This window comes from Falco naumanni, chromosome 2 (assembly GCF_017639655.2).
Source record: "Falco naumanni isolate bFalNau1 chromosome 2, bFalNau1.pat, whole genome shotgun sequence".
NCBI classification, from domain to species: Eukaryota; Metazoa; Chordata; class Aves; order Falconiformes; family Falconidae; genus Falco; species Falco naumanni.
This window is the reverse complement of record NC_054055.1, coordinates 79500718-79524941: the sequence shown is the minus strand read 5'-3', so window position 1 is coordinate 79524941 and position 24224 is coordinate 79500718. Positions and strand designations below refer to the sequence as shown.

At 38.8% G+C, this 24224-nt stretch overlaps 1 protein-coding gene across 3 annotated transcripts in view; it reads left to right on the top strand.

Annotated features, from left to right (window-relative positions):
• Nucleotides 1-24224, top strand: part of DSCAM (DS cell adhesion molecule) — a 467719-nt gene that overhangs the window by 295915 nt on the left and 147580 nt on the right. For 2 of the 3 annotated variants that reach the window (XM_040585109.1, XM_040585110.1), the window contains exons 8-10: nt 726-1001; nt 11504-11782; nt 21451-21570. In XM_040585109.1, the coding sequence (XP_040441043.1) occupies nt 726-1001; nt 11504-11782; nt 21451-21570 (675 nt within the window). Of the gene's footprint in view, nt 1-725; nt 1002-11503; nt 11783-21450; nt 21571-24224 lie in introns of those variants that run through there. The other variant, XM_040585111.1, reaches the window with a different exon arrangement.

Here is a 24224-nt window from a genome sequence, read left to right as displayed (position 1 = left end):
TTGGAATGCCAAAACCAACTTACTGTTTTTCCTCTCCTTTTCTTCCCCGCTCTCTTTTCCCACCCTGCCTCTCCAGCCCCATCTAGAAAGTGTATGGTATGGTTAAATGTTGGAAGAACCCTATGGCTTGTGTTCTATAATCTTTTTCCTATACTCATCTCTGTTTGTTCCGTTTCTTTACTTTTGTTGTGCTATGCATGGATTTTTTTTTCTTCTTTTTTTTTACTTGTCCAACATTCATTGTATTTACTTGTGTATACAGTACTTTAGCTTGCATTTCTAGCCCTACATGGCATAATACCCATCCTCATGGTATTATACTTCATATACGTCAAAAGAAAAGCTAACTTTGTCAGTGTTCTCATGTGTAACAGGATTCCAGCTTTGTATCAGTTTTAGTATTTCACATTAATTAAATCATCCTCAGCCTTTTAATTTGTAATGCAGCAAAGATTATATCAGGGAAGTGCTGGATAATGCAGACATATATACCCCCACATAATTAGTATGTATGCTGCAGGGTGAGGAAAAAGTAGAGCATATAAAGATTAGGGAAACTGCTTAAGTAGCTCTTGAAAGGAAAAACTGTCAAATGCTAAGAAGTGTTCTGCAAGCCACATCTGTAAATGTTGTTAACGTTTGTATATTCAGAAAAATTATATGCATGTTTCCTCAAGCACATGTGCATTTAAATTGTTTTCAAGAGTTTCTTTTTACCTTTCTAGGGCCAGCAAGCATCCGACCGATGAAGAACATCACTGCAATAGCTGGACGGGACACCTACATCCACTGCCGTGTGATCGGCTACCCGTATTACTCCATCAAGTGGTACAAGAATTCTAACCTGCTACCATTTAACCATCGCCAAGTGGCGTTTGAGAACAATGGGACACTGAAGCTTTCAGATGTGCAGAAGGAAGTAGATGAGGGTGAATACACGTGCAATGTCCTTGTTCAGCCCCAGCTGTCCACCAGCCAGAGTGTGCATGTGACAGTAAAAGGTGAGGTTAACTCGGAAAACTAGAGCCAAGCTAATGGCTGTGTTGTTTATAGAAAGGCAGAATTGCACACATGGGATTGTCCTGACAGTTAGATAATGAGCACTTAAGAAGGTTAATCCAGATTTGTGTTTATTTTTAATGATGACATAGATGCTAATCAGTCACTGTGTCTTGTTCTCTCTTTTTTACCCTCCTTCATTCAACTAGCAAAGTACTGCTTTCTAAGTGGAAGCCTTGCAGAAGCAAGCTTTCTGTGAGCAGTTTTCACTACAACTAATTCAGTAGATTGTTCGTCACCTAAGTTTCACTGGTAAATGTTTCTGTGCTGGATGACAAAGTTCACATTTTCATTAGCCAGTGACTTTCCAGCTTTTAAAGAATACGATAAGAATTTTAATGTATGTGTCTTTCTGCCAATAAGCAGAGACAGGAGCTAAAAGCTTTAACCTTGCTTTCCTCTTATTAAGTGTGCTTTTCTGAGTGTCCTCATGCCTAGAAAGGTAGCATTGTAAATAAATGTGACTTGAAATTCTAATAGAATGCCTAAAATCTATTCTAATAGTCCTGAACAAGGATGTTAGGATGGCCCTGAGAGACTTTAGCAATAGAAGAGAATAGGAATTTTTTAGTATTGTGTTCTGACTGTTCTGATATTGGCAATGTTTAGACCTATTCAAAGGACACAAAAGACAGAAAACCTGATTGCAGTAGCACCTAGGATTGAGTGATGGGGCCACTAAACAGTGCACTTCATATGAACTTGTAGGAAGAATTGAGGTATAATTTTACTGTTCCTGAAGTTCTTAAAAAACCTTTCCTGGGCACTTTTTCAGGGGAGAGAAGAGGCAGGAAGGTTGATTCCTATATCTGTTTTCAGATAAGATGCAGAGAACAGTACAGTAAAATGACTTTGTTACAGACATCTGATCTTGTAACTTCTTTCTGTTCTGTTTGTTTAGTCCTTCATTTTTTTCAGTCTGGCGTGATGTAATTGCTAATTATTTCAGGAAGTTAGGGGATTAGCTTTAAGCCAGTAGCAATTTGAACTCTGAAAGGCATGTCATCTCACACACCTGAGACTGTCGGGGGCACTGGTTACATGCTGTGGCATAAAAAGCTAATGTCACCATTACTTTTGATTTATGTGGTACCTTGCTTGACATTACAATATCAGAGATCTGTTGATACAGTTTAGGAACTGAATGCCAAATTAGTAGCTGTGCTGCTGCTGCACTAACCATTCACCATGGTAAATCTGATAAGGAATGTTTCCAGTTAAAGAATACCATTCTTCAAATGACTATCAAAATCAATGTAGCCAGACAAAAAAAAAAAACACAAAACCAAACAAAACCCACAAAACCCCAAACCAACACAAAACCACAGACAAAAAAAACACAACAAAAAATCAAAACCAAAACAAGCAAAACCCAGCAGGTTTTTTGTAGCCAGACCAACCCCCCCCAAAAAAAAAAATCCCAGAGAATTTACAGCTCAAGCATTTATATCAAAATGTTACTAATCACTGAGAATGCTGGCTGGTACCTCAGGTGCAGTGCTATTTTTCCTTCTATTAGTTTGCAATTTCAAACTTGAAAATTCCTCTCCCAAGTAGATTGCCAATTCTGCCAATTTTGATTGAACTGTAGGTTTTGTCAATGATTTGACTTCCTTGAAAGTCTTCTCCTCTACTTCTGGATATTCAGCTGCCAGGGCCGTTGGCTGGTCAGAAACCTCAAACAGTGACTGAATATCCTCTGAATAACTTGCATAAACATGTGGCACATTTGAAGAGTGCTGGTGGGCTGAGCTACTGCTGCACCTGTGATACAGCCACATCCTGCATATGCTCCTTAAGGCAGACATGTCAGAGCAGTGCAAGTTGCAGCGTGAAAAAAAAACCATGGAACACGCAAAGCAAACGTGTCAGCATGGCTCATAACTATTGATCTGGAATTGCCAAAGTTGGCTACAAAGTGCCCTATCTATTTTATCATGCATTGACAGGACACTGTTATTTAGAGAAGGGCTAATAGCCTGTCCTCATATGCTAAGCCCAAACTGTCAAAGGTGAGCTTTGTATGTCAGACCTGAACAATTCTCGAGGTTCTGCTGTTGTACCTGGAGGTCAGCACTGCCACAGAGGGTTTTTTAGATGGCTGTGTATTGTTTTCTTCCATAACTACGTAGTGATTTCATCTAACATGTTAGTGGAGAGTCGAAAGTGGCCTGTTGATTTAAAATGCTATTAATGTTTGTGTTGCCTTTTCATTTTATAGATTCCAAAGTTGATACAATGAGATTTCAGGCACTTACATTTGATTCCAAGAAATACAAAATATGGCCCAGCTTGCATATCGGAGCTTAAATGTACTCTGAAATATGGCATTATAAAGGGAATTAATATCAGTACCCAAATATCCTTATTTATAGTTCAGCTTCTCATACCATCAGTATACTTATTTCTTCTCCAGAGAAACAGAGGGAGAATTACTGCCCATCTTCAACATCATGGGTCCTTTGGTTTATTCTCATTTCTGCTACAAGCATCCTGAGTGACCTCAAACCAGTCATCTGAAGGGTAATTTAGAATAGATGATACTTAATGAGCTGTTACTTGGTATTTTGTTTCCTCTATGTTCTGTTCTGAAGACATAATTATGAATTTCCTCATGAGTTTTTCTGAGATTATAATCTCTGTGGTATCAAACTGCTTCCGAAACAAAGCATTCATTTTCAAACCCACCTGGGTGATCAGGAGTGCTTTGGCAGATGGCAACTGAGGCACAGACTGAACTTAGAAGTATCCACAAATTTTTGTCTGTTCAATTTCAGAAGCCTACAGCTTGATTTTTCCAGTTTACCTGCTGTTATATGGTATTTATATGTTCAAAGCTCTGCTGCCATTGAAATGAAGTTGCTTTTGCAAGTTCTTTTTCCTTCTTCAGATCAGTCACATCATCTAGCTTAGCAGCCCCCTGGGAAAGACAGATTTAAGTAACTTAATTAGTATTATCTAAGAGATCTGTGGCAAAGGTGAATTCAGAGTTTGGCTCTACAGGGCAACATTTATCTTCATTATGAATAGAATGGCCTTTCTTGTCTGCATTCCTTTGCCACATTTACTGCTCACTTTCCAAACTCCCCAGTACATGAAGCATCCTCATTCTTGATGTCTTGAATAAGGACTTGCTAAAAGCAGCATCTAAATAAAGATACTCAAAATCATGAGCATTTTACCAACTCACATCACCTCTGATATCCACCAGAAGCCTGCTCCCAGCTTCTGACTTTCCTCCACTGCCCCTAAATACAGTTCTGTAATTCCCCTTTGTTGTCCTGGACGCTGCTTTGAGCTTCTGCTCCACTGCTTGCTGCTGCTATCTTGCTGCAATACAGGCTGGTTTGCCACTCTCACCCCTTGGCCCCCACATTCTCTTCCTTTCTCTCTGGATTGAAGTAATGGTTTTTTTCATGCATCCTGGGCCCAGCACAGGCAGCTGTACAAGCACTAGGAAAACAGATCTGTCTGCTTTTGATTTCTGATGTGTCACCAGACTGCACCTGCCCCACATGGCTAGAACTGATTCAGCCACTGAAGGCAGTACTAGGGTGTGTTCAGTGCTGCTCGAACCCTGGGGGCTCATAGCTGTTAGTCCCTGGAAAATGTTTTCTCAGGAAGTGATAACTGTGGCGGTTTTGTCTATATACTGACTGGTTTTTGCTCAGGCTGCAAAATTTCAGCACCCTCATGATGACTTTTTACAGGGACAGCAAGAATATCTGATGCTAGGGCCATCGCCTGCCAAACTTGAAATCCATGCTGCTAACCATGGGACTTCTCAGATTCTCACAATGCCTTTTTTTGTTGTTGGTTTTTGGTTTTGTTTTTTTATGGCAGGATCAATATATACTGCATCCCTATTTTTCCACACTTCCACCTTACTCTTGGAAATGGCTGAATAGTTGTAGCTGAAACTTTCCAGCTGAAACAACTCAGCCTGAGGTAGGCACCTGGCCTGGAAAAAGCCTATCAAACAAAAAGTCAAACTACAAGCAAACAAAAACAGTCTTATAATGAGAGGTGTTGGCAAATAGAGAAAGAGGTTATATTACCCACCCCATCTGTAAATTTCAGATTTCCATTGAAAAACAACCCTTCAAGTGGCAAGATGGTAAAATAATAATAGCAGCATCTCTTCCCCAGCATTTTAGTATATATCAAAGCATTTTAAAAACAGGAGTGAGTCATTACCTCCATTTTTTTATTATGTAATTTGTAGTAATAGTTTTCTCAGCTACAGTAAAAGCCATCAGTAGTAAGTGATGATTTTCTTTTCATCAGTCTCATGGGACACACTTCTCATGCAAAGAGCCAGCTGCTATTCACACTTCTCCAACAGAAATTAATTGAAAAAGAAGCCCCTAAGTGGAAAGGGTGCAGAATCATTAAAATAAAAACTGTGGTGTTAAAAAGGACTGTTTCTGATCTTGAAGAGCTTATATATCTCATTGGTTTAGAAGGCTTCTCACAGCCTTATGCCAAAGTGATAGCACTTCATGGGTTGTGAACTGCGTAAAAGAATTGTATTAGCCTGTTTCTTTTCAGAATACAAGCAAACCAAACAGGGGCTATTTCTAAATAAGTTCATGTTGCAACTATTTGAATGGATTATCCTCATCTTTCCTGAAAATTATCTACCTTCTTCTAATATATAAAATGTTATTGTTAGATTTGCATTGCAGATCAGTTCAGGGAGGGCTGGTTTAGATAGCAAAAAATATGTAGGCACGAAAGGGAAAAAACATCCGTGGAAATCTTTCAAGGGTTCTTGGGACCATGGTGCACACTGTCATCAAACAATCAGCTAATCTGTTTATCTTTCTGCAGCATAGATCATGGCAACTGTGAATTCAGTTTCATGCACATATCTAAAGCGTGACTTTTATCTGTCCTACTGACTGAACCATGACAATAATTTGAGTCAGAAAAAACTTCTGGCCTTGATGTCCTTCAGATACTTCTTTCATTATATCACTTTCTGCCTTTCTTTCACTCTCACATGCCGTATCTTTTTGGTTCCCTCCAAACTTGTTGCAACTTCTTCAGAAAGAAATATTCTGATCTCTTAAGGTGACTGAAGTTGTCCTATGCAGGAATCACACAATGGCCCTGTGGTGAGAATGGATGAGAATGTCCAGTTGTGCAAAAGGTCATGCAGAAGATCCTGCAAAAATCCACGTAACCATCATTCTCAGGTCACATAATGGGCATAGGGGCCCGTTGTGGGGAGCAGGCAGTGGCAGCAGTATGATTTGAGGGAACATGCATTTTGATAGTGATATCTCCCATGTGACAACCCAAACATCTAACCTGTAGAACTACCTGAATAAAAGACTAAACCAGTCTGGTATTCAGTACCTGAAACTTGACAGGTTGGTGTAAATGTTTTGCCATTCAAGTCATGGGAATGATTTTCAGAGAAAGAGATCATTCTGTTAAAGTCCTCCCTCATCTAAATCTAGAACTTTTGGCTCTAGTAATTTAGTTGGTTTCAACTTTTTATAGTGTTACCTGAGGACAAAGATCACTTTAGATCATGCAGGTGCTAAACAAGGGCAAAAGCTCTGGACCAGGTTCCAAAAGCATAGTAAAAATAACTGTTAAGTGCTTCTGGACACATAGCCACAAGTGAGGCTTTTTATCGGGTAGCACTTTAACAATGAAGGTAACTGCTTGTTGTATTAATATACTCTTGGAGCTGCTACCTTATCTTCAAATCAAGTAGGTTTTCTCTTTTAAAAAATAAATAGGAAATGCACCGCCTTGGGCAGAGAACTGAGCTTCCCAACATCCTAGGTTTGCAGGGTGCTTCCTATGATAAGGGCATGCACTTTTCCCCTCACAATGAAGGCTGAAAGGAGGTGGTTCGATAGATGGATGAGACTTGACATAAAAGCACTCTTGGTTTCTACACAGCATTTTACATCCTTTTATTTTGGAGGAGCTCCCAAAACAGCACCAGGGAGCCTGTGAGCTACCGGTGTTGCATTGCAGGGAAGGGGACTAAGATGAAGAGTGAAGTCTCTTGTAAGTTCCCCTGGGAAACACACACCACAGCATTTGCTCTGCCACGTTCAGTGACAATTCTTCATAAAATATCACAGCTTGTTGTGATAAGATTTTGAAGATGTTTGGATGGAGAGTTGATTTTGGTAACTAATAAACCTACAAATAGAGGGAAATGCTATGCAACAGCAGAGGCATTACAGGGATTAGTTTGGTTCTTTTTTTTTTTTCCTTTTTTCTTTTCTTTTTTTTCCCAATGCATACACTTAGAAAGGCCTGAAGAATATAATGTCTTTCCTTCTTTTCAAGACAGGACACATTAGCACACAATGAGGGAGCAGGGCATCAGGCTCAAGAAATGCCATTAGCATAGTTCAGTGAATGACGTGCCCTGCTGATAAGGCTCAGTACATACAAGAAAGAAGCAGAAAAATCCAGTGCTTCAGGACTGTGTGCAATTGCTCAGTCCATCACCCAGATGGGATGAGGTTGTTTAGAAGAAACAATCAATGGCTGAGAAAACTTACAAATGACTAGACTGTGGCCAGGGTTTGTGCAAAGAGAAAACAGTTTTGGCTTTTCCATTCCCAGTGCATGAAATCTAGAGTGTCATGGCTGCCTTAAGGGGCTACATAGTTTGGTGTCTGCTACTTTGCATCAGCCAATAGACCTGTATTGTGAATATTCATTGCTGAAAGTATTTTATATTATAGGTACAGCTCCTGCAACAGTGGTGGTGTGAAAAAATCCATTAGGAAACTGTTTATAACAATAAAGCAGAGGACAACTTTCATTTTACTCTACAGAGCCACAGGAGAGGAACATCATGTTCAGAAGGCTGCTGCAGGAGACAGGCTATCTGCAGGACACTCAGGATACTCTGGTTTAGTGAATCATCTCAACAGTTTATTCCAGAGTAACTCCCATGGAACAGAGGGCAAGAAATTAAGCATGTTCCTCTGCTAATGGAGAGCAGTGTGGAAGCCCTTTGTCCTCCTTTACAGTAAGCTCCCAGAGGTACAGAAGACATTGCTAGGGCACAAAAATATAATTTAAATCTTCCTGCATTAGCACTAATGAGGCTGGCCCATGCTCCTCTTCTTAAACAGATACTTAATTCAAGCGCTCATCAATAAAGCATTCCCAAGACACTGCACTTCATTGCATGAAGCAGAGTTTTTCACTCTTTTGCCTGTTGTAGGTAGAGGAAGAAACATCCCCTCTATGTACACAAGCACACATACACATACAGTGCTCTGTATAGTTAACATGTAATATCTTATATATAAAATATCATAATTTAACAAGAAAATCAAATACTCTGAAGTATGGTTAAAGCTACTTATAGGGAAGGAAAATACTTCAACACACCTTGAAGTATGTTAAACACATTTTAAATACATCTGTCCTACTGTAACTTTTCTCTCTCAGAGCTAAAGTAGTATACATCCCTCTGACATTTTTAGTGCTGTTCGGCAGTGACGCAGCTTTAGTTTACAAAAAAATCGGCGCACATGCTGATTAATCAAGCTTGATATTTTCTTCTGTCAAGGATATATGTCAACTTATTCCTGCAAAGATATATATATACAGAGAGAGATATAGATCTATGCAGACATATATATATACACACACATATATGGCAACTTTTGTATTTCAGAAATTATTTGCCTGACTTCAGACATATTTTATTCTATGTTTTTAGTAAGTGATTTTTTGTGATTGTTTCTGTCTTTGAACTAGCAGGAAAAAATTTATCTGCTATGTTAGGTCATCAGGAACTGCCTTTATCAGCCCAAACTGATAAATACTGTAGCTGAAAAGCATTATTCAGTACTTCAAAGTTATCACTAGACTATTTGCTTTTTTTAAGTACTGATTTTAAATTACACACTGTTTTTAAAAATAAGCTCCTTGTCAGGATTGCAAGCTGCTGCATGCTGAATATATATTATATTTCATGAAGCAGAAATAAATGTTGGTTTCCTCTGTATCTTAAAAACCTGGGTAGAGGGAAAATGCACTGTCTATAAATATTTTAGCCCATTTCTGAAATTCTCTGCAGGCTGCTACTGTAAATTTTAGAGTTGGTAAATGCAGCCCTGCAAATCATTATTTTCTGAAAAATACTTCAGTGTGACCTAATGATCTTGCTCCCTGTTTTCTTCATCATGGAGATGGAGAGTGAAGATGCACATAATCCTTGAGCAGTATGTTGTCTGCCTTTTGATATCATTTTGTCCATGAAAGATTGGTTCAGATTTGTTACACACTCACCAGAAAATACAGAAGCAATTTGCCACCCTGTTATGAATTTTAGCATATCTTTCCATAATGATGCCTGAGACTATGAGAAGGGTTTGGGCAGAAATGTGCTAACTACCACAGTAAGGGGAGCACTTGGCATTTAGCAGATATTTGCATTCATCAAGGTGAAAGGGTATGTCAGAACCTTTTGACAGTCTCATTCTAAAAGTTTCTTATCCCCACTTATATTGTAAACTGCTTGTCAATAAATGCTAAGAGAAATTTGGCCTTTTTCTGCCAAAGTACAAAGAATTTGAAATCTCTCATGTGAATGCATTAGCTGCACTAAGGTAATTAGAAGACGCAGGCAGACATTTTGCCTTGCTTTGTGACACTAGATCCACAAGTGAAAAAGCAGTTAATTTTCAGCACTCTAAATTCAAATAAACACAGTCATTTATACCAAGTTTCTTTTTCCTGTATGCCTGATTGACCAGATTTTCAAAACACAACAGGTTTTAGCAATTTGAGAGATGGCAGTCGGGAAAAGGCATTACAGTGTGAGAGAAAAATAGATTGCAGTGGCACTTCTTACAACCGGAGTCAGTGAGCTGCTCTTGGAAGACGTCAGGCAAAGCCTGAAAGGATGAGCTGTGGTACCCTGCACCTGATGTTACCTCTCTGTGGCACCTATGCATGATCATAACTTCTCATCAAATGGCATCACTGCTATGCCAGAAATGGTGGAGTTAATATATGATTTGCACCAACCTCTTGCACCACAATGTGCATGTACACAAGTGTTTGAACATGACTTTGAACAGCGCCTTAGCCCTTCAGGGGATTTGGTGTCACTTCCTTAGTGATAAACTTTCTTACTCCTAGTGGAGGAGCAGCGGACATATGCAACGAACAAAAGAAATGCATTGAGCTAACATAATAATGGTTACAAATAGCCATCCCTGCATCCTAGAAATAGGACACTGGCAGAGGAGTAAGAATGCTGCTGGGGAAGTCAGTGGGCTAGCATACATTGCAGCCACTTTGAACAGTTTTCCTGATTCTTTTCTGCTTCAGGTATGGCAAAAACACAGCCTTAGATTTGCTAAAGGGAGAAAGGAGAAAAGAAATACAGTTGGATAAAGCCACCAACTCCATTTTCTTCTGAGGCTAGCTAATATACAGCAGTAGAAATATTCTGCTGTAAGTTTCCTTCAATCTGTTCTGTTAAAGATGTTAAAGTGTACTACAGAGTATGTATAAGTAATCTTTCAGGCAAGAATAGGAGAACGCACTCCTATATCTAAGGTACATAACCTCTAGGAACCTTCTCTTTTAATAAATGAGTATTTGAGTACTTCCTGCAAAGTTGGTTTTACAGTCTTTTCAGGAGTGATTGATAGAAACCTATCTTAGATCAATGCCCTGGCTGTTAGATTCCTCCCTTGAGAAGGATAGAAGATTTCAGTTCCTTCATTTGGGCTGGTATTTGAGTCTCAATTTACCAAATTGTTAGTAAATGTTCCAACAACAACTTGGAGAAAGTGAAGCATCTGCATTAATTCTTGCTTTCTTCATTGAATTGAATCCACTGTTTCTTTTGTTTTTATTAAAAGTATCTAAAACCAAACTGGTTTGTTTGTTTTTTTAAGAAATGGAATACTTTCTTATGATAGAAAACAAGAGCATGTCTTTCATGTTTTCCAGTTCAGCTGCAGAATAATAATTAAAAAAAGAAAGAAAGAAAAAAAGTGTTTGCCAAGCAAAATACGCTTAGAAGAGATTAAACACCAGCTTGAATGTTTATGCCTCTCACACTAGATCTTGAAAGCTGTTGAGTTCTTCGTGGACTGTCCAGGCAGTGTTGCTGCTGAAAGACCTGGCCGGTCACAAATTAGCAGTGTGATTTCTTGTGGAGGTACTCAGTAATCTTGCTGCAATCTGCCAGTGGTGTCTGGTGTCTCTAGAAACCAGGGATTTCACTGATGTGATCTCTGCTTATGCATTGGGTCGTCAAGGAAAAAAAGGGTATTTGCCAAAGATTTGATTTTTTTTAGCTATACAATGCTCTATGGCTGTTGAAGGTGTTGATTTTATATATTCAGCACTGCACATCTGTTCCATTATGTTCTTTTCAGAAATGAGATTGTAACTGCAATAGCTCCTCTTTCCCCTTTTGTTTCAGTTCCGCCTTTTATTCAGCCTTTTGAGTTCCCACGGTTCTCCATCGGGCAGCGGGTCTTCATTCCCTGCGTGGTGGTCTCTGGGGATTTGCCCATCACAATCACCTGGCAGAAGGACGGCAGGCCGATCCCAGCCAGCCTTGGGGTGACGATTGACAACATCGACTTCACCAGCTCCTTAAGGATTTCTAATCTTTCGCTGATGCACAATGGGAATTATACCTGTATAGCTAGAAATGATGCAGCAGCTGTGGAGCACCAAAGCCAATTAATCGTGAGAGGTAAGTAGATGTAATTAGTTTGAAGGGCACCAATTAAGCGGAATTCATCAGTATTTTGCAATGACATCTGTTTGATGGGAAGTATAAAAAAAGAGGAAAATATGGTAATTCCTCTCTTTATAACAGAGAGCAATGGAGCACAGAAACTAATACAACGTTTCTATCTAAAAGTCTTGAAACTAATCAAAACCCCTGGCCCGCACAGGGTGGATGGGGGAGCCCCAAGACTGACTTCCTGGAAAATTTTGTGAGGCACAAACCAGTTCATTGGGATCAAGCCTCTGAAATTGTATCAAATTCCTCTCTGTTATTGTTTTAGTCTGATGATCCCCATTTTTTATTTAGATCAGTCTCTCGTATAACATTATGTCAGTAAAGAAGCAAAGCATTGATGTTGACTTCATCAGGAAAAGGCTCTCTCCTGTTTCCGTGTTGTTCTTCTCCTTATTTGTGTTTAGTAAGCAATGAGCATGATTAATTTGCTTATACTGACTTCACAACATTTTGCCTTGAAGTAAGATGCGAATATAGTTTCAGTAAGGAAACACTGTATGTGGAAAAGACCTTTCAGAGAGATACCTCGCCTTCAACAGCTGCCATCCCACCACTGGGGCAGAAGTGCAATTAGAGCAGCAGCATACAAGGGGAAAATGGAGGTGTTTGTGTCAGTGGTGGGAGAGGGGTGCAAGAGCAGACTCCCCAGACCTCCTTCCCTGCAGAAGGATGGAAAACTAATTAATGCCAGAAAGGACAGGAAGAAGCGGATGTGTCCAGGGAACAGAGGTCAGGCCAGCACAAGGCTTGCCAGAAGAGGAATTGCCCGCTGAGAGCAGGAGGCAGGGAAACTGCAGTTGAAGCGAGGCAGGGAGAAGTTAGGGAAAAGGCAGGGCTTGCCCTGGTAAGTGGGGCACAGAGCAGAAAACCCTGCACATGGGCTCACTTGAGCTGTTACAGCCTCATGGGTCTTGATGCTGAAAAAAGGATAGACAGCATTTGCAGAGAGAGTTTTCAATTGTACAACCTAGATCATTCTACCATCCCTGCTGTGATGAAATGCCTATAGGAAGCCATACAGAGTTGCTACCGCAATTCATCCCTGTCAATTAAAGCACTGAGTATAACGGCAAATCAGGTACTGTCTCAGGTGTTATTAGATGTAGCACGTCTGTGTCAAGCAGACACAGCCAGCGGACTGTTTGTTGTGATGGGAGCTTACTAGAATGATGAATAGAGTTAAAAGCTAAAAAAACAGCTTAGGAAAAGAATAACTAAACGTGTTTAGTTAATTAGACTATTTTAGAACTACAAGATAGATAGGGAAAGTAATAGACATCTGTACTAAAGAATATTGAAACAAGCTTAAAAGCAGTGAAATTACAAAAAAAATCATGACAGTAATATTTATATCAAAACTAGTGGAAAAGCAATGGACCTACTCACTACTGAGTTTTGGGAATACTAGCATAAAAACCATAAGCACACACATTCTTTAAGGGGAAAACTAGGGAACAGTCCATTAAGGATAGTCCTAGGACAGTGGGAAGATTTGACTCAAAAAGGAAGATCTGTTCAGAAGACTTTGCTTCAAATGAGTTTTTGAGGGGAAAAAGAAAGCCTGAAAAAAGAGGACAAAAGCCCCTAAGTGGCTTTAAGAATTATCTTGGTAAACTTACAGAAGATAATATAAAATGTAGGGATCTGCAACAGGCAGAAATAACTAGGGTTACTTCCAGGATTATGGTATGTGCCCTCTTTCTCTGAGGATTCTAATGGCTTGGTAGAAGATGGCAAAGTGGGAGAAGTGTAACACTCCTATTTTTTAACAGTGAAAATTTAAAACTCTTTGAAAAACATCCAGAAAGAAAAGGAAGCAATTTGTTTTTGTCAATGGTTTGCACAGCAAGTTTGAAAATATATCACAAGGCATAATCCCTAGGTAACTTGGCAAAGGTGTGCCTGAAGGGTGTCCTTATAAACCCACGGACACGGTAGAGGGTGACTTTTCACTCTGTTTTGGGGTGAAAGGAGAAGTCTTCTGGAGTCTAGTCCTGCAACATTTTAGGCATTTATGAGGGCTACTTCGTTTTTCCACTCTTGCTTATCTTTCTGCCCAGCTAGTGCTCTGCAGTAGCCTCCTTTAAGCCTCCCTCCCCCTCCCCCTCCCCTCTCTCTGCCAATTTAAATGGTAATGTCTTAATCAGTTTTACATATGCGCCTGGGATAATAGTTCTCACTCATAGGGAAAGGGAAAAATATATGGTGTTTGACCTGAATTTTCTGCCAAAACCCTGGACTGACTTTCCCTCATACTGAAATGCTTCAGCAGTGTCTCATTCCACATGGGTCAGAAGTCGTCACTGTCGGTCACTACACGTCTGCATCCAACCTGATCTATACACATCTAAGACTTGCTTTCCTGCTGACTGTTTCTTCTCCAAGCTTTCTGATCACTCCTCATATTTTTGTTCATAGGATCTATATAATGGAAACATAATATTTTTTTCTAAACAAAGTGGAATTTCTCCAAATAAATGGAGAAAAAATGGTGCTTTAACTCCTCTTGTTTCTAATCTGTGTTGTGTGACCATTTCTCAGCAGTGTGCTTTAAACTTACATGTTGGCTTTTCTAAATGACAGAAGTGTTCTGGGAATATCTTATTTATGTGAATTTTGTGCATTTTGATATGAGTAGACAGTGAATGGCAGAGGAAAGTAAAGGGAAATATGACTGTTCCCCACAAAGTTCCTTTATCTATTCTATTCTCTTTCTCTCCTTGTATTTGCTTTAAAAGTAGAATTAAAACCAATGAAGGCTGTCATGTTTCAAAAATAAGTGGGAGTCCATACAGTTCTACAGTTTATGGGTAGACTTAGTGGAATCTAAATCCTGTCCATTCTTAAAATGAACAAAGAAAGTGCCTCATTTGAACTACTAGTGAGTACACAAACTTCTGCAGAATTCATACAGCCACAAAATTTCTTCAGCTTTACAACTTGAGATTTTTTTTCTCCATATTTTTAATGTCAGATCGCGCATATCTGCTGGTTTTAGCATTCAGATTTTTCTGATAAGTTGTAAGTCTGTTAAATAGATTTCCTATATTCTTCCCACAAATATTTTTTTATATATATCTAAGCTTCTCTACTATTTTGCCAGGAGTATTAAATGTCAAAACAAATACAAGTACTGGTCTCTCAAAATCTGTAGACACCTCATGGTAAGTCTTCACTGCTGTTGCCATTATTTTGTGCTCTATAAAAACAACCAATTGGCCATAAGGAGCCTTAAAAACACCTGGCCAGCGAGGCTGTATTTTCCCTGCCTTAAATACCAGAGGATGATGACCAGCTTCCACAGAGCTTCCTTACATCACATAAGAGATGGAAAGTGCCTGCTGAGAGAAAGAAAGTGAGAGGAGAAAGCCTCGGGGCAGCTGTGCAGCCCTGGGTAAGGAAGATCTTAGGGCAATCTCAGTTCTCTCTGCCACGGGTTTCTTGGTGAGGACCTGGAAATGAGACAGTCACACACTGTGGACACGGATCTGTTGGTGTTTCTCTCCACAATTTATTGGCCAGTTTCAGACAGATTGGAAGAGGGGAAAATGCATCCGGTGGAGCTGAAAGCCTAAACACTTAATGAAAAGAGTTGATTGATTAGAAATACCTCTACTGAGTGTAAACTAGACACCAGAGAATCTACTCAGGTGACCCTCTTCTGGAAACACAAGGAATGTTCCAACTGGAGTCTGTACTCAAAGATGAGATAGAAATCCACAGAAAAGCAGGCTTGATTTCCTCTAATATTTATGGAGTATCTTTTTAAAGCTCATTAATTAGCCACTGGAAGGAGCCTACCATCCATCACTGCTTATAGGGACTGCAGGTTGGCAGTCCAGGTGAGTGAAAATAGGGCTTTCCTTCTCAAAATCTCGTGCTCCACCAGATCCTGGCCTGCAGACTCTCTGGAAATGCATCACAAATCTGCAAGATAGAAGGGTTTCTCAAATACTCATAAATCATTATTATTTTAATTTTTTTATTTCTTGCCGCACTCTTGGTTTGCAAGGCATGCTATTAAGAAAAAGGAAAGAGTAGGATCCTATCATGAAAGTCGTCCATAGAAATTAGGAAAATATCTTCTCTGTTAACTACTTATATCATCATGTGGAATTAATTAAGGCTTTACTCATTAAGGCTGTCTTCTGAAGAGTGATTAAAAATCTATATACACTTTATCATGTGTTACTCATTTTTGAAGGGTTTCCTAAAATGAGAATGAAGTAATTATGAAATAAAAAGCAGCGAAAAAGATTTTAATTGGTAACAAAAAAGAAAAAGCTCATAAATGTATTATGAGTTCAAAATTTTTCAGATACTGCCAGAAGAGAGAATTCAAAGACAGCAGTGGGTGCATAAATAATGATTTTACAATTCCTGTTAGTGAACACATTATAAGTTAAACTTGAGATAAGGTCTTTAAATACCTAATAACTCCCCTTAATGCATTTAGTGCATTAAGTGTAAATGTTTTTTTCATTTTGTGCTTGCCAGGAATGTCAAATATTATTAGATAGTTAGGCACCCAATGAGGAGGCCCTGAGCCTTGAATCTTCCAGGTAGGAAGTGAGTATCTGTCTTTTTTCTGATGTTTGGTGGTGCTGATGGTGTGATGCAGCAAATGCAGTTTGTGGTAGAAAAGCAGGAGGAAGAGATTCATGGTTGCAGCTGGTGTTGAAACTCATTTGCTTTCTTTGCTGGTGTTTACACTGTGGCTTTGAAGATTACTCTTGAAAGATTCACTTCCTATTTAATGTTCTCATTAGACAAACCTGATCAACACGATGACTAGGCACTGTCTCATTTTACAAAAGTACATCTTTTTTCTTGAACTGCACAGCAAATGGTTTCACTAAACCAGCTAAATCGACCCCTTAGGTCCAATGACCAAATTTAATAACTGTTCATCTTTGCTAAAGTACAGTGTTTAATGATCTCATTCATTAATACATCAATGGTTGCTTTGGCTGATTAAATTTCTTCCATCATTTTGACAGTATGATCTAAATGTAAAGTACAAATATTACATATAAAAATGAAACATCGTATTCTGGGCCGATGTCATAGATTATTTCTTAACTCACTCCAGTAGCCCACCAGAGGAGCTTGTGTTAGGAGCCTTCAGAGTTTCTCTCCAGTGTGATGTACTAATCCCTGTACTTGGGAGCCAGAAGCGCTTGCATAGATTTGAAGTCCATGAAGCAGTTGTATTTGTCATCTGATCTCTGGCATAAAGCACAATTAGGAAGGATTCTTCAGTTAACACAAAATTAAATCAGGGAATGTTAGTATGCACTTATAAATTGATTGTTAGCAGCTTGTAAAGTCCATCATTGAGAGCAGTTCAGCGTCAAAAGACACTGGTAAGCAGTATCTTAGGGTACCAACGCATGTATTGTTTTATCAGGATTATTTCACACAAGGAGATAATAAAAGAATTTTCCTTCTCTTAAAACAGTGCTATGACATTCACCATCTTATTCTGGTTACACTCATCCTTTATTTTCCCTTTGTGAAAGCCTGAGACTGCTAGTCATAATATTGACTGAAAACACCTTTTTTAAGTCCTTTGAGTTCAGCCATTAAATAGTTCACATCTGTCAACTTATTGTTCTTACACTAAACAACTCAACAGCTCATTCTCATCACAGGTCCATGGGCTGCATTAAATGAGAGAGCCTAACAGAAACTCATTGTTAAATCAATTTTAAATGCCCTCCTTTACAGGCTCAAGGGACTGTGCTGCTGAAATAAAGGTGATAATAAAAGTACAACTGTTCAGTCATATTCGTGAGCTATTTCAAAGTGTTTAACTTCTAAAGGGGTAAAGGAGGCCTACACCTTTACAACTAAAGAGAGAGGAGGAGAATTACTTGTTTTCTTTTCCCCATTAATTCTACTTAAGCATATCAGACAAATTAACTTCACAAACTTCTTAATAAGAAATTTTCTTGCATTAAATTTATAATGAAATCCTGAAAGACAACGAAAAGGTGAATGTAGTTTTATAATCTAAAGCTAAGTATCAAAATCTAGATCAAGCAGTTAACTGCATTGTCTTCCAAAATATGGTAGCACATAGCACTGAACAAGTTAGTAATTTGAAATAAAATTGAGAAGCAAACTATCAATGAGGAAGACAAATGTAAAGGTTTCCTCTGTTTACTTTTTAATCATTTTACAAGAAAAATCCTGTGGTTTTACCTAGACAGTAATACAGAAACAATTGAAAGGTCATTGAATGAGTAATTTTGTTTTCCTGTAGCATCTCTTCTGATTTCTATTGGCAATCTTAAGACTAAGTGTCAAGGGTTCACGTCTTCGGAATCAGAGCAGCAGTTGGCATTTTTATAAGTAGTCCTAAAGAAGGCCAAAGCTTTACTGAATATAGAAATTGTTTCTATTACTGGGTGTGGGCAGTTTTTGCCAAGCAAGCTTGAAACATGCTTTGTTTACAGAGCAGTACAAGGAAACCGTATGATTGCTAATCATACACCTGGTTCTGCAGCTTATATGGCAAAATTTAATTTCCACAGTTGCCATTCTGGTGTCATTCTGTATTGAAAGTAATGATTAAAAAAAAATGAGGACACCAAGAAAATCTGAGCAAAAACTTATGTTTTATGTACACACAAAATACAGTAAAATCAATATGATAAAAAGCCCAGTTCAGAGCTTGTCAGTGTTAAAGGCACAACACATAAAGAACATCTACGTGAGTTCATTAAAGATGTGGAAGGATGCATTTCCACAGAAATGCTCTTAACGCTTACATTCGGCATCCATCCATTTTTCTCTTTATACGCCCAAAGGGATTAGAGAAAAAAAATATTTTAACAGATAACTTTAATGCAAATAGTATTTTAAAGGCCGATTGCCTTCATTCCATACTAGGCAAGCTTGCTTAATGTTTCCAGAACTTCCTGCATATGCCTACCTGTTTAATAACATAAATTATTTCCTGAAAAATTAGCACTTCTGGCCAGTGTCTTCCATAGCAAATAATGAAGAATATAAAGAAAATGTTTTTCAAAGAGAAGGGAAATAAACCAAAGAATTTTCATATTATAAGAGAGATTTCAAAAGATATTACACTCTTCACACTTTTCAGTGGTAGAGGAGGCCAATAATTATCAGTCACTCTATCACATCATTTGTAATCATTCAACTGTAAGACTAATACAGCTGAAGTGGTTTTGTGTTTTGTGGTGGGGATTTTCTGGTCTAGCTTCTTTATGGATAATCAGCTTGTAATTGATTTTTCAGAATCAGTTCGTGAATACAAATTAACTAACAGTTATCCAGGTGAAACAAGCTGATGCCACCACGCTGACTTATATAATATCAAATCTATTTGTGCAACTATTTGTACTTTTCACCTGCTTTGGAAAATAAGTGCTTAGGAATCCTTTTGTGTTTGGTAATAAAATGAACACAGAGCAGTGAGAAAAGAGTTACTGAAGCAAATGTCTTTTCTGAGTAGATAATTAGAACAGGGTGGGTGATTGCCCAGAGCTGCTGTTGCTGGGATTTCATGTTTGATGCTTACCTGTCATGAATTAACGTATGAGATATGTTTGTCAGTGTGGTAGCCATTTGGAAAGCTGAAATGTGTGACAGCAGTAAATGTATCATCTAGTACAAAGATGTCTCTTGCCTCTATCACTGTTAGCTCCTTCCATTTCTTCTAGCAACATTCCAAACAGCAGTGGATCTTCTTTGTCTGTAGTTAGGCAATAAACATCTTCGCATTATAGCTACAGGATAGTGAAAGGGTTTGTTATCCCTTTATCCCCAGTTAAAGGGATTGTTAGCTCTCCAGAAGATTGTTCTTCTCTTTTTAAAAAACAATTGTATCTATGAAGGTGGAAAGAGAAAGATAGAGGGAAGTCTGGAAGATGGAGGCACAGGGAGGAAGACTCGAGCTGTTGTGAGGAGGGTTCTCTGATCCTGGAAAGAGTATGTCTAGATACCTCCAACTTTTAGCAGTCCTGTCCATACCAACACTGGCAGCTGAAGTTTCTCCTTAAGGAAATCCTGGGACTCTGGTATAATAGGAGGTGCTATCTACATTAAATATGAGAGTGTTTACGCTGAAAAAACTTTAAAGTCAAATATTATAGCATTACAGCTTCTACTGTGCTTCTGCCACACAGTGTTTCTGATGTATAACTAGTACTGTATTTATGGCCATTAAGAGCCGTTTCAGGTCCCAGGGCAAATAGTCACTGTACTGATGATCCTCTTCTGTGCTGCTTTACCTATCCTAATGCTACAGCCTTCTCCCATACTTCCTTTCTTAATTACTGGCACTTCTGTTGAGGCAGGTGGTGGGGTCTGATGGGGTTTTGGGTCAGAACAAGGAGGGATGGTTGGGCCCTTTCTTCTGTCTCCCCCAACTTTCAGACAAAGTCAGCACTGGCTGGACCTGTGAAGCTGTGAATCCGTGAATCCGCTGTGTATGCGCCCCCATGTGCATACGCTGCAGTGGGGAGAGGAAAGCAAGGAACTGTTAGGATTTCTCCGTTAATGCATCAGATATGAGTGTGTTGCTGTACTTGATTTGAGAGGAAAAAAAACCTGTTACAGGCTTTGTCTGTAGCACTGTAAAAAATGACAAAAAGAGTAACACTGGATAAGGACACAAATAATTTACTTTTTTTCCTCAGGTATTTCCTTCTTTGTGTTCTGAATGAGAAAACAGGAGGTCAACCAAAATCTGTGATTTAAACTGACTTTAATACAACCATTAAGCATTTTTAATATTCACTAAAAGTTTGTGGGGTTTTCAGCATTCTTTACAGTTTTCAGCTTTTCTTTCAAAATTTTGTCTAATCTGCAGGTTTTATTGAGACTTTGACATTTGGTATTAGGCTTTCATGGTAAACTGTAGGTCTAACATTGTCACAAGTTGTTTTCTTCACTGTGTATCTGTATTTGGAACATGTAAAGCTTTTCCTTGAGATAAGCAGCTGTTATACTTACTTGCTTATGTCTGGAAGACTCACTGCAGTGGTTTTATGCTGCTTTAGATAATACATATGCATTGATGCACTTACATCTATACCAGTAAGACATCTCTTCAACTTAATGCAAGCAAATTGTGTTGAACCTTTCTAGACCTGTTTGGAAAGAAAAGTCCTATCAGGAATTGTGTTTTAAATGCTGTCATTTTAACATTAAGTGATTTGATTGCTATTAAAAATGGTATTATGCTACGTAACTATTTTTCTAAAGCTTACTACTATTTCACTGTTACAAAAAGAAACTACACAGGAAATTTCATTTGTTCTTAGACATCTGCCAAACATATGTTAGAAAACCTTTCTTTTCTAACCACAACAATATGATTTACCTGTTACTCCATTTTATAACCTCTCCTATGGAGAGATTTTCATTAACTTACTTTTGTATCCTATGCAGACTGGTGCATTTATTGTGCCTTGCAAGAAATACATTGAGATTGTGTGCAGACACAAATTTACTGTGTCACTGGATCATCAAAAAGCTGGTTTAAATTTTTGCTTTCTGCTATGAAATGTTATGTCTCCTTATTTGACCGGTCTGCCACTTTGAGCAGCCTGTTAAGTTGCACTTGCTTCCTCCCGCAGTGCCCCCAAGGTTTGTGGTTCAGCCCAGCGACCAGGATGGGATCTATGGAAAAGCTGTAATTCTCAACTGCTCTGCAGAGGGTTATCCTGTTCCTACCATTGTCTGGAAATACTCAAAAGGTAGGATTCCTCTGGGGATCACTGGGGACAGATTAATGCTGGTTTAGTAATGGGTTAGTCACCTGTAAGTTACTGGTTTCGTCATGTTGTCAGAGGCTGGCAGGGTGCAAGAAGGGAAGTATCAGTCATCTTTCTACGGTTTTTATAGAATTTCCCTAAGCATGTAGTGCTGGCCATTATCATAGACACAAGGCTGAGCTATATGGACTTTTGATCTGCCTTAGAGACATCCTGGAGCTGTGAATGTGTGCCTGTGTTAGCTATGGCCTCAGTGGGCAAGTGATGAAATGGACGGCTCAGAGAAAAGAGATACTGCTTTAATTGAAACAACCTCAGAACAAGGCTCACCAGCAGCATTTGGCTGATTCCCCCCCCTCCCCTTCAAAATTCATGATAAGATGGCCAATCATATCTTTTCAGCAAAGAATAAAGGTCAGGTAGCATTAGCATAAGCAGTAATTCAGTATGCGCTTTACATAATGCTTTAACATTTTCTTCTCATGTAACAGAGCATTAAAACTGGCCCCACTTGACCTTCAGTAACCATAGGAAATTGACTGATTTTTAATTAAAATGTGCTGCCTGCTAGATTGTGTCTTGGCCAGTTGTCTTATGGGCAGTTGTCATCTGGCAGGTTTTAGCAAGAAAACAAACTCTCCAAACTCTATCTCATCTAAATGTGTTAACTCTTTAAAAAGTAAGAGTAGGTGCTCTTGGGGAGAAATCCTTGTGTAATGCTTCATGTCATTTTTGATTTCCTTAGGATCTAAGTCCAAATTATATTTGAAGAAAAAAGGTGAGAGAAGAAAAATGTTCATGTTAAAGACTATTTTTGCTTTTATTGATAAATTTTGGGTTGTGGCAGGAAGGGGACAGAGCTCCAAATGTCAATAATGTCAATGGTATATGGGATTTTAATTAAGAATATAGGTCACAAAGAAGTAATTCTGTTTTGTTGTGTTTGCATGCTGAAGGAGGAGGCCAAGCCAAGCTAGTTGAGTTGTAATTGACTGTGAAGAGATAAGCAGCCCATCTTAATAGAAGAGAAAGGGGTACTGGTTTGATTTTAGTGACACTCTACCATCAAGTGTTTTTAAGGTTTTCCATTAACAGCTCTGAGGTTTTGAATTCAGAGATTTTAGTAGATATGTGACGTAGGCAAAGCCATCAAACTGCAGTTTCATTTTTTTTTTTTTGCCATAATAATTCTAGGTGAAAAGATAAGTATTTTTCCAAAAGCCTGTATTTTGCTAATGGATGACTACAATTTCAAAACCTAATCTGACTAGGGTGCTGTACAGCTCTATAGGATAGATTCTATACCTTGTTTTAGAAAATATAACATTGTATAATTGGTTTGTGAGCAAGGTTAATGCCAATTTCTGAAGTAATTGGTGAGGTGAGGCCAGCAGGAGTAAAACAATCAGATCATAGCTCATCTGTTGGTTCCATAAGAGTAGAAAGGACATCTGCAGGTAAGTTACTGTCATTGGCTTTTTCTGTCAGTGCAAAATGGACAAAGAGGGCTATTTTTTTTGTACATCAGGATAGACAGGTAATAGAAATGAACTTCCTGTCTCTAAAGAGTAATGACAGTGATCAATACAAACACCCCATAATGAGGAAGAATCTGTTAAGTCCTTCAGGCTTAAAGAGGCAACGGGCACACACTGAAACAAAGGAGTGTTCCATTTGAGTAGAAGAAAACAGTTTTTCACTGTGAGGGTGACTGAGCACTGGCACAGGTTACCCAGAGAGGCTATGGAGTCTCATCTCTGGAAATATTCAACACCCATCTGGACATGGTCCTGGGCAACCAGCTATAGGTGGCCCTGCTTGAGCAAAAGGGTTGGACCAAATGACCTCCTGAGGTCCCTTCCAACCTCAACCAGTCTGTGATTCATGAGCATGTAGTCCTCTTGCAGATTCATCCATGCAGCTGTGTGTGATAAGCCGCTGTCACTGCTCAGGAAGGTCTTTGGCTGTAATAGTGTGTCTGTGAAGAGTAAGAAACCTTTGCAAACTGTTATGCAAAATTTTGCCCAGTTGTAGCTGTCCTTAGGAGTATCAGCTCTTTCCCTTCTGTGAACTCCAAATTGTCCCCAGAATTTTTCATGTGAAGAAGTACAAGAAGTGAGTGCTTGCATCTATCTACTTGGGCAATCAACTGCAGACAGGTAAAGTTAGTGAAGCATAAATGTGCCTTTCAACCAAATGACAGGAAAAATGGCTTATTAAAGAAAAAAATAGACAAAGGGTGAGGAAGTGGGATATGCATGTGACTAAAATAGTTGAAAAATCAACAATGGCAACTGATTTTTGTGAAAACGTTATCCCTTATTTCTAAGTTCATGGTATCAGCCACCAGACCTTCAGTGTAATTGTAAGTCCCCAAAGCAGACTCTTCTAGAACTAGAAGGATTTTTAGAATATGTCTGGACTTTTTTTGTATTCTAGATGTTGTATTCATAGATTGTTATAGCTTGTATTTTATGCTAAACCATTGCCCATAATATTTATTCATCATATTTCCTCCTGGGCTGACTCAGGCAACTGCATGTAGTAATTAAAGCTGACAGATAACAACTTTGTGTACAGAAAGTGTTGTAAGAGAATTCTATTGAAGACTGCCTTACGATTTCCCTGAAAAATCC